General features: G+C 51.1%; 2 protein-coding genes across 2 annotated transcripts; one reads left to right on the top strand and one right to left on the bottom strand.

Moving 5' to 3' along the window:
* Positions 1–2,878: 2,878 nt before the first annotated feature.
* On the top strand, positions 2,879–3,765 carry PG994_007401 (FAM96B protein; the record flags this gene model as incomplete). Its single annotated transcript, XM_066858810.1, has 2 exons — positions 2,879–3,109; positions 3,418–3,765. The coding sequence occupies 2 exons, from the start codon at positions 2,879–2,881 to the stop codon at positions 3,763–3,765; spliced, it is 579 nt and encodes a 192-aa protein (XP_066715752.1).
* Positions 3,766–6,404: 2,639 nt separating this feature from the next.
* Positions 6,405–10,507, bottom strand: PG994_007400 (uncharacterized protein; the record flags this gene model as incomplete). Its single annotated transcript, XM_066858809.1, has 4 exons — positions 6,405–6,970; positions 7,790–7,877; positions 8,045–10,418; positions 10,488–10,507. 4 exons carry the CDS (start codon positions 10,505–10,507, stop codon positions 6,405–6,407), a joined length of 3,048 nt encoding a protein of 1,015 aa, XP_066715751.1.
* Positions 10,508–11,213: the final 706 nt, after the last annotated feature.

The following is an 11,213-nucleotide window of genomic DNA, read 5'->3' as shown; positions in this document are numbered from 1 at the left end:
TAAGAGGATCTAACAGAGAAGCTGGGCAGTTCACTGTACCTGCCACCCAGGCAAAAACATCCTCCCTTGAAGCTGATACTCGCCTGCTCTTGTTCTTTCTGTATTTTTAGAAGTAGAATAATTTACGAACCATAATCGCCGCGGAGCTACATCCGACAGCCATTAATGGTCACAGCAATACGACATCGCCCATCATGAGCAATCCTTTGTGAATAAGCAAGATAAGGTACTGCAGCACACACCAGCCAGGAGCCTCCAACCTGCTGCCGGGGTGTGCCGTCATACTCCGTTAAATAAGGAGAACCGCTGCTTCGAGGTACACATACCTTAGATATGTGTGTATACGCTTAGTGCTTTGCAAATTGCCACATTGGCACCTGCATATGCAGTCGCTGGCTCTTCTTCGGTGTACTTGGACCTTTTCGGCATCATCTCTTGAGCAAGTCAATCACTGATCTCGCATCAGGCACAGCATCCTGGCCGCCTGGAGTTCCAGGAAGTCCGGAGCCCTGTTGTTCCTGCCAAGCTGCTTGGGCATCCCTGCTCGTCTCCTGCAGGGGTGGTAGGATGGTAGGATGGCGCGTGTGGCCAGGGCAAATCTTCCAGCAATGAAAGTCGCTCAGCTGTGACGAATGCTGGCTACACAATGGAATCTAGCCAGCCAGAGCGTTGGAAGAAAGAAGAAAAAGAAAAGAAAAAAGAAAAGAAAAAAGAAAAGGCAGATGTATGTGTGTATCAACGGTCTCCGCCTTGGCGTTTCTCCATCACATGCCAGACTTCTTGTTGCAACCTGCCAGCCACCGTCGGCCGAAACTGCTGGGGAGCTCCTTACTCCTCATTGTATACCTTGTCCCGTGAGAAGTCGATGGAGAGCAGGAGGCGGCTTTTGACCTCACTGCTCTCACCGACCACTTCACACAAATCTACTTTAGGGAAATGGTGGTCTCTGGTGCATTTGTATGCAATTGGAAACAGATACAGTTAGGCCAACCCACAAACATGACGACTGTATCAGCAATTGGCTGACAACAGTCCAGTCCAGGTAGTCAGTCATAGGCTAGCTACAGTATGTAACGATGTTGGTTACCAAGCAGCATCACTTATCACGGTATGCTTACCTAGGCAAGTATTATTCCTGTTGATCAAGGCGTCTTGGAAGCAGGGGCACGTACATTACCAACTTGTACACATTTGCGATTAAGCTTGGGTGGGATTTCTTAGCTCTATGACTGATAAGTTTCCCCATCGCGTTCCTTTTGGTATGGTGTTGTGTCGAGCAGTAATATCGAATGCACAGTTTTAAGCAACATCATGTGTCTGATCATACTACTACTACATACTACTGCTACCATAGCAGCGGAGCTAATAACAATCACTCGGCCGGTCGATGCCGACACCCCCTTTATTAGGGCTTCTATGCTACCTGTGGGAACATTGAGAATTAGAATTACGCACAAGGCGTTGTTACATGCAGTAACAAAATATGGGGGATCGAAGCAGGCAACGGGAGGAAGCTGTTTGTTGGAGCTTAACCCGGGGTATGCCGGGCCTTGTGGTCCAAACTGGCTATATCGAGTAATGGTGGCCGTGATGGGCCGGCTGGTACCTGGAGAGCAGTTGGGCCCGGGGACGGGATCGGACAGCAAGGACAGATCCAGCCTGGCTCGGCCGGTTTACCCTCTTGCGTGTTGTTTGTTAGCCTTATTAAAGAGGGTATCGTGAACCAACCGAAACTCAATTTCACAAGTGCTTCGGTAGCTTCTCCAGTGCTTCCATGCAAGGGGTGGGCGGAAGATGATTTCATGCACGGCATCTGCCTTTACTTGCCTCCTGGACACATAGCCACCATCCCAACGACGATCAGCGGGAAAATTAATTACCCAAGCAAGGCTGTGCTTCTACTCTTGAGCGCGACACTGTAATCGCTAACCTCGTGAACGCTACACATCAGGTTTGGTGTGGTTGACCAAACCCCTGTGAACATCAACTATCAGCCTCAAAAGGTGGGCTCGCATGAATTTTCCTCTGATCTCTAATAGAACCTCGAAAATACGTACACGCCTTCCAGCTTCCCATTAACTTTCTTAGGGACACGAACAAGATGAGGAACAAGATGAGCACTTCCCAATTCGTTTTGACATAGTTCAGCGGCAGCGGGGCATTGCAATGCATAGAGGGGTCGCTCCCCGAGACAGAACCCGAGAGTCAGGGCTGAAGAGCCAATGTGACTCTTTGTATGGTAAAAGATCTTCCATCAGTAGTACCTGTGGTGGGTTAGGGATTTTAGTATACAGTAGTTAAGCATAGCTCGCTCCAATTAGGTTACCACAGCAGTACACACGAGGTACAGAACCTCGGGATTCACACACATGGAATTTGCCATGTCTCAGGTAGGGAGGAGGCAAGGGTGCATAGAGATATTGGATGCCCCTGAAGGAGCATGCCCGGATGAATAGGGAAGAGCCCAAGGTAACAATCCACATTATCGATACATAGAATACAGACACTTGCATCATGAGAGAACAGGTCGGCAGGCCGATTGGTAACCGGGGCAGGTGCCGCTGTGCGAGCGACGGACTAACACCGGTCCGAGTCCAGCGATAACGGCTGGCTTCAGTGGTAAAGTGCCTATCTCAGCCTGCAGTGGCAATTACCTCTGAGGCAGCTTGTCAAATCCCGTTGCCGCCCAAGTCTATCTTCCCCATCACAGTCCTATTGAGGACAAAAGAAGAATAAGAATAAGAAAAGAAGAAACCATCGCATCACAAGTCTGCAGCTGTCTCTTCGCTTGTCACACCTCTTTGAAACAGAGCGCCTGCAGTCTGTGGTTCCTCAGACAAGAAACAGAAGCAAGAGCAGGAGCAGAACGAACCCCGCCATGGATAACAAGGACAACGCAAACCCCACCATTCTGACGGCATCTGAATTGCCCACGAGGCAAATCAAGAAGAGAAAGACGCCGGTCAGCGTTGATGATGCCAAGTTTGCAGATGCCGTGTCGCGCAGGCCACTGTTTCTATCAGACCCCTTTTGTGATGTGTCATGGTCGGATGGCACGGAGAGCGATGATGATTTCGTCGAGGAGCCCATAGATGAGCAGAGATCTACGGTAAGTTCATTTTGCTATTCTCGCATCTTGCACGCATCCATCGCCGTTCGTCTCATCTCCTTGTCGCTGGGGGCTCAGCCAAGATGTACTGCACTGTCCCAGGGATCTCTGACCTGCAGATGCCCATACACTCTACTACCCATCGTTGCATATCGAGTCCCTATTTTATCGTCATGTCCTCATCATGTGTGTCGGCACTGCCTGGCACGCATACAGGCTCGCGCGCGCACACACACACACCTGCTGCTAGGTGAAGATCAAACAGCTAATAATGATCAGATCTGATATCGAATATTACCGATCCAGAGCATCCCATATCTCTTGGTCAATTGGCAGTCGTCAATCTACCTGACGTGGGAATCACCCCACCCCCTTCAGCATCCTGTGATCCCAATGCACTTAGACGGGTGCTCGTGAAGGTTACTCCTACCATAACGCATTGTTCACTGGCAACCGTTCTAGGCCTGGGTGTCCGGGTTCGTCTCGAGCAGGCACTGCCGCCCAATTACCGCGTTGACGTCGTGATTAAGGAGGGATCCCACAGCCAAGACGATCAGGTCAACAAGCAGCTGGCCGACAAAGAAAGAGTAGCTGCAGCACTCGAGAACGATACACTCAAGGGTGTACTGGACAAGATGTTGGAAACCTGCGCTTAGATTGCACCCACGGCAACTCATGAGCGATTACTCTGTATGGGTTTAAGCTCGGAGATCCTGATGGTCTGGTCACAACCAGTGCCGACCCCTAAATCTAACCGATACTTGCGCACAACTAATACGGCACTGCCAAATCTCGGGGCAGTACTCCTGCGACGAAAGAATTTGCAGTCTAGCGAAACCGCTGCTACATCCTACCATCGCCACACTGGCGACTGCTTCGTTTCGACCAGAACTTGGGTGGCAGCTGTAGCTACAAATCACGGATGTGTCCCCTCACAGCCAAGGGGATTAACACCTTACACCGATACTACAATCCTGTTTGGTGCTTTGGAGCAAAAGGGTACCCGGCCCGAGACGGAAGAGGTACTTTGAGAAGATCGTATTCTCGAGAGGATCATTCTACGATCTGCATTTCAGATACTACGTTTGGTTTGATTGCATATGCAGCAATGTCAAGGACAACACATTGATTGATACATAACGTATCAGGTGAACGCAGTTGGTGGGATTGGCGAGAGCTATTACACCATTCTTACAAATCGGTTGCGGTTGCATTCCTGTGTTTCTTCTAAGGTGGCATGCGTGGTGAAGGAACAAGGGTCTGGGCAAGCTATTTTCAGAACCTGGCAGAACCTGGAGAACGGTCCATTGCATTATGAATTCACGTCGATCTTTCGATAGTCTGGCTCAACACTGGCCAGTGCACGGACTACGGCTTAGGGGACGGCAACCGTAACACATTGCTGATTGTTGCGTGAGCTGACACGAACTACATTTATTTTTCCGGAGTCATACGCGCGGATACTCGGACTACCACAGCGTCCTCATCAGTCTGCGGAATCACCGAACTTCTATGTATCTTTGCTGCCGACCATGGCGCACCCGAGTTTCAGGTTTCCTAGGGAGTAGCCTCTTGAAGTACAGTCCAAACCAGCTCCATCCGCGTGTCTTAAGGTGGACAGATCCGTCCTCAACTGCACTGTTAAACTCCCTAGCCGGGACCTGGGACCGAAGTACGTCGCAAATCCAATATAGATGAAGTGCATCCATGCATTGTCGAATCTTGAATCAATATGGCATGCCAGACTGCCGGGACACGAGTCAGTCTCCTGCTTACGATATATGACATCCCCACCATTTGGGCATCTGGACAAACGGCCAGCTTCTGCAGCTATTAGTTAATAAAGGGTGTAGCCTGCGACTAATTGTATCAAACAAGGCGCGAGGAGAAACACCAGCTGGAGACGCTGCCTACCCTACCCTCCCAGGGTCGCCCTTCCCTTATTCACACTTTCAGGCCCAAAAGAACCCTCTCTCGCCTTTGCCTGACTGACCCCGGATTTCTGTACTGTGTGTACCACGTTTGACGATTAGACTACGCAACCAGGGGGTTCGGTTTCTCGCTTCTTCATTCCCTTTCCGTTTCCGCAGGAGCTTTCTCGCAACTCTTGTTACTGCCACTGGCTGTTTCTGTTTATACTGATATACTTACTTATTTACACTGTCGCATTTTACCCACCTGGGCCTGTGGGAATTGGGAAGGAATATGTACACGAGCGTTTACGACTCTGGGCATGAACGACACCTGAACGAAACGAGTATCAGATCGTCGGTTTCTGCATTTTTCTCCGTATGTAGTGGCAATGACGGTGGTGTTTGGGTATGTAGGTATGTATGTGTGAGTGAGATGATGGATGTACGTACAAAGACCAAACCAAAGCGGCAGCTCGAATCCGGATGATGGCAACATGGGTGGGCGGACCCGGCAGGGTTAATAAACAAGGTCGGAAGGTGGAACAGCGTCGCATACAAGGACAAAGGCGCCTATCTTCTTTCTATCAGAAAAAAAAGGTTGAAACACAGCCGCATGTTTTACACGTTACGTCTTCTTTTGGCTACATATCTTACAAATCAACTTTTCCGGTGGCGAGCAAGCAGAAAAGTCTGCCCCCCCCCCCCAATTGCGGATATCGAGTCCCAGAGCCTGCCCGACTGGGTAAGGACACATACAGAGAACGAGAGAGAGGGAGAGAATACGATGGATACCAACATTCTAGTCAAGGGACATTCAAGTAGAATTTCAGGATAGATAATTCACCTCGTCCTCCTCTTCTTCCATCCATGTATGTGTACAGTACCACGCTCCGACAGTAGACAAGCCTGGAACGCTGGCGGGTTGCCAACATCTCTCTAATCCAAGTGGCTGCTTCTTTGTAAATTACTTGTAGTACAAGGGAGTGCATGGTGCCAAACACCACTCTCCAAGGTCGCTGTCGTCGTCGTGCAGAAACCCCAACTATACTAAGCTAGTTATCGGGTCGGAATACCGGAGACCGTCGGGAGAGATAAGAAAGGACTCCCTCTCGCCTAGTCTTGGTAGCTCACACCACCAGAAGCGCATACCCAATACCTACCCATGTGAAGATATCCACTTTCTGCCCCAGGACTCGCAACTCCATTTGCTCACCGATCGGGGTTTGCTGTTGCTTCTTTCTGCTGCACTCTGGCAGGCACCCTCCCCCCCTCCCCCCCCCGGCCAAAACTCTCAAGATCCTGGATCGAAACGTTCGTGAGAGACGGGGAACAGATCGAGTATTGAATCGATATGTTTCCTTATCTAACGTCCTAATGTCTCTTCATGAGTTGCCCAGGGCGCCGCTCTCCAGCAGACTCTGGTAAAACTCGGGTTCGAGGAACTTGGCAACGCTGACGTCCTCGCTCAGACCCTTTCTCCGCCGCGTCTTGAGCACAAAGTCGCGCGCAGTCGCCTGGGCGTCGGCGGGTTGTAGGGGCCGCAGGACCACATCAAGGTCAAGCGGGTCACCAGGCACCTTTTGCCAACGTTCGAACACAAGCGACACAGAAGCCAGACCCTGCGTCTGGATGCGCAGATCTGTCTCGAACCCGAAGCTATCAATGACGGGTAGGAGCCCGCTCACCCGGTACAATGGTGTGCCAGCGATGGGGCCGTCAAGCAACACGTGACCGCGCCGCCGAGCCAAGACGTTGTACAGAGTGGGCACCGAGTCTTGAGGTCCCGTCATCGAACATGAATATAACGGTTCCATGAGGCGTGGGTTTGCCATGAGGAACGAGGAGTAGCAGGCGCGACGTGCTGTCGGGATGATCTGGCCGCCACCGCGAAAGATGGCTTCAGATGCTAACGAAGCGTCCATGATGCGGAACTTAGTATTGCGGATGGCTATTGGAGGTTGCGAAGTTAGCAAAATTACATGCAGGTAATGCGACATGCTGACTGAGGGCAGCGTCTGGCCCTCTCGGCTGCTTGGCGTGAGCTAGACCTATATGGAATAGAACTTGTCTCTCGAAGACACACTCAAGACTCCTTGAGTGCCCTTGAGTGCCCTGCCGCCTTGAAAGCACTTGCAATCTAGCGATGTCTTGGTGCATGGTACACAGAATTGGTGCAGGCTCCTGCTGCTGCTAGTACACCGCGCACCAGTGAGAGCAGCTCAAAGCTTTCGATTGCAGAAACGCCGCGGTATAGCATGCGGTATTTGCCGCTGCAAGTTGGGAATCTAGACAGGGTAAAGGTAGGATTGATCCCGCAGTCAGGGCCCTGGGTGCACCGATGGCACCGTCCTTGTTGAGCGTTGCAGTAGTAGTTAATAGCTCTTGACGTGCTGGTGACAGCGAAGCAGATGCCTCCCAGGCTTGCCCAGCTGCACGACAAGGGGTGCAGGCATACTTAACCCCAACTTCGCCTGGCGTGCCGAGACCCCGGTAGTTTCTCGTATCTCTGCTGGCTCTCCGCCATCACCCCTGTTTACCGGCATCGAGATGTAAGGTAGGTAGGTAGCACAGTTTCGTGCAGTACTACCCACTTCGCGACGAGGCGGCACAAGTCTGCATAGTTTCGCAGAAAGGGGTGTAATAGGCAGGTGGCTGGGAAGAGAATGGCTTGAAGGATAAGAGGGTAGGATGCAATATTGGGGAAGGAAGGTGTGAGGAAATGCAATTAGATAGAGACGATGACGCAAAGAAATCATTTGTAACTCACGTTCTTCGCAAAGAGGACCTTCACGGGCAGCCCAACTGAACCCTTGTCGAATAGTCTCTCGTACCGTCTTCAAAAGATTCTTATCGACCTGCCGAACATGTTAGGTGCCACCGCCAAAGCTAAAGCGAAAACTTGATTGATTTCATCGAAAGCCCAGGCCCAGATGCTGAGGCTGAACGAACCACGCGAAGACGACAAAACAGTTGCCTCATCTGGTCGACGCGATGCGACACTCCAGCCGAGCAACGCACTAACCGAGTCCAGAAGACTCGCAAAAACAAGAACAGAACATGCGCAAGTTCGCAGTGCAATGGTAGAAAGAAGGAAAGAGCAATGAACATACCTCGGAGGGAGAGTGTCGTCCTGTAGAATGTTAGGCCCCATCTCGTCCGGTCCAAATGCCCATATGCTTCTGGCTGCCAGTAGATCCCATCCGTACTTCTCCTCGAAGAATTTGGCAACCTTTCGGGTACCATCTTGCATCTTGACGCGTCCTGCCTCGATATCTTCTGCGATGCCGTCGTCCAGAGGTTCGGCCACCATTGTGATCTTGTTCTTCTTGTTAGGCGTGATGGCATAGCATTTAGTTGCCGAAGCCTCGTCGACCGTTTCGCAGAATCGAGTCACAGGATCGGAGACTTTAATCTCCATATCGGCATACAATCGTCGCAGGTCGTGTAGGACACAGTCCATATAGAGTTCGCCTGTGCCGAGAATGATATGCTCTCCTGATTCTTCTACCTTGGTCGTAATAAGCGGGTAGCTCTTGTTGATTTTTCGCAAGCCATCCAACATCTTTGGCAGTTCTGATGGGTTGATAGGCTCGACTGCCACTTTCAACACCGACTCGGTGAAATGTGTGACAGGCTTGAAGATGTAAGCCTCCTCGTCGTCGTCCAATTTGGGGGGTATAATCGTAGCAGACTTGACGATAGAGTTGTCCACGCCTGCAAGAAGAGCCCAGTTTCCAGCGGGAATGCCGTCCGTCGGAATATTGTATCTCGTCTCGGCGATGTACACTCCAGATATGGTGGCCATAGCCATGTCTTCTTCATCGTCTATCGAGTAACCTTCGCCAAGTACCCGCACTTGCACTCCTGGTTTGGCGGTGCCGCTCATAACCCGGCCAAAGGACGTAAAGCTTTTCCCGTCGGTTGCACTGAACAGCTTCGTTATGCTCATAACCAAAGGACCGTCTGGGTCACATTTCTGCATTGATTCTGCCACTTTCGTGTCCAGCGGCCCTGTGTAGTACCTTTCCAATTTCCGCTGCGCATTTTCTACAGGGGAAGGAATGTGCTGGACAACCATGTCGACAAATCCTGTCGAGGGCCCGAAGAACTGCTCGCACACCAGTTTCAGGAGTACTTTGGCGTCAGTCTTGAACTGTGACGGCTTCAAGTGAATGCCTAATGTGGCCAAGGTCTCCTTGAGGTCTTCTGGACTTTGGCTAATGGAGTGGGCGTAAATCTTGTAGATAGGCTCCAACACAAAGTTGATGAATGAACGTTTCGCACGATCTTCGACTGGCTTACGGCTGAATGTTCTCTTCTTCGGGTTGAAATAGACATCGCCCCAGAGTCGTTTCGCAAACTCTTCAGTGTTAACCCCGGGAAAGCTATCTGCATACATTTTCACGAAAGACTGAAGAGTGAAGCACCAGCCCATGTCAGCGCAGGCAAAAAGTACATTGCCCTTCTCGGGGCTCAGTCGTCTGGACTCGCCCAACCCTGGAATAGTGTTTTCGATGATGGTGTTGACTTCTTCGACCACGTGCTTGAGCTTAAAATAGGCGTCATTCGGCGGCAGACGCAACTCCAGCATGAGGCGGTCCATTTTGTTGATGATTAGCGTCATGGGGATGTCCTCGAGGACAGCGTGCTTGATGATCTGTTCGGTGTTGACCTGGACGCCTTCCACAACATCCACCACCAGAGCCACACCATCGGCCAGGCGCAATGAGGCGGCTACTTCGTCGACGAAGTTTACGTGACCCGGAGTATCGATTATGTTGAACAGGTGCGATTTGCCCTTTGTGCTCCGCAATACCAAGCTCATAGGGGCTGCCTTGACTGATACTCCGCGCTCTCTCTCCAGCATAGAAATGTCTGTGTATCGTAGCTGTTCATCCCGCTTTCTCCCTTGCCGCTTGTCCAGCCTATCTGTGATGTCGTGAGTCTCCAAGACCAACATATCCATGAAGGCAGTCTTTCCGTGGTGCAGATGGCCAGCAAAAGCGATATTCCGTATTTGCTCTGGATAGTTCATGAGATCGGTCATGAAGCCTCGGTCGTAGAAGACCTCAGGAAGGTCGTCCTCCTCGATATTGAACTTTCGAGTGTCGATCGGGGCGATGATAGGCTGTGTGAGGGGTTGCGCATCTTCTTCCTGCACCATGGTTTCGACATCCTCTCCGTACACTTGTTGCGCCGTAGGATAGTACTGTTTGTCCTCGTGTAGCATGACGGCATTCGACGGACCCTCGTCGTCCAACTCCATCAGCTCCTGCCCCGTGGCTTCGTGGGCCGCTTCGGACTGCTCGTCATCGTAGACATAGGCGCCAGCGTCCACGCCATGTTCGGACTCTTCTTCTGATGCATCGGCCTCTTCGCCGATGAAGTTGCCGAACCTATAAGGAAGAAAGAAAGGTCAGTATTTCCGAAGGAAGAGGCTGCGTGGGTTTGTCAAAGATGCATACTCATCATAAAGGTCGTCCATGGCGTCTGGTGTGGTATGTCTTCTGGAAACGCGGGTATTGGGGCAATCAACGCGATCCTGTAGACGAGGTTGCTCAAAAAAGTTGCGATGGATGCAAGGCTGAGAGAGCTTTCGAAGCTCCGGGTGTTTACTTTAGTGGGGCTAGTGGTTATCACCTGTGGCTTTGCTCTTTTCGCAGCTCAGGTTACAGTGGAGTAGGAGTATGTAGTGTCGGCCAGCCAGCAGCAAGGAAGGTGGGATTAGGTAAGGCTTGATTGACGTTCACCCAACATGTCCCTGAAGCCACGATAGGAAGATAGGTACTGCAATCCGAGTCATTGGGGACGATAAGAAGGTGACCATTCATCAGGAATTCCTGCTTTGGTCGAAGCCATCCTCAAGATGCTGGCCAAGCGAAAGGGGCCTAGGTTACATAAAAGACTGGCGTCGCTGCCAACAGAATCCATACAGGGCCCAGCTACTTGCAGCGATTGATGGTTGTGATTGGTTGAGATCCAAGAACATGACTAAACTACCTAGGTTATCTACTGCAGAAATCGGTCCATTTGTTCAGGCTCGACTAGGAAACTACAAGATACCTGCTCCTGACAAGACAAGACTCTTTGAGAGCGATTGAAGCCTCACCTCCAGACCTATGTAGTTGGTCGGCCGAACCAGGTAGGTTATATATGTAGTAGGTTAGACAGTATCCTAACGGCTAGAGAGT

Source organism: Apiospora phragmitis (assembly GCF_038363925.1).
Source record: "Apiospora phragmitis strain CBS 135458 chromosome Unknown utg000007l:1.0-2108841.0:1.0-2111359.0, whole genome shotgun sequence".
In the NCBI taxonomy this organism is placed as follows: Eukaryota; Fungi; Ascomycota; class Sordariomycetes; order Amphisphaeriales; family Apiosporaceae; genus Apiospora; species Apiospora phragmitis.
The sequence above is the reverse complement of the archived record's forward strand: the minus strand, read 5'-3'. Positions and strand labels throughout refer to the sequence as shown.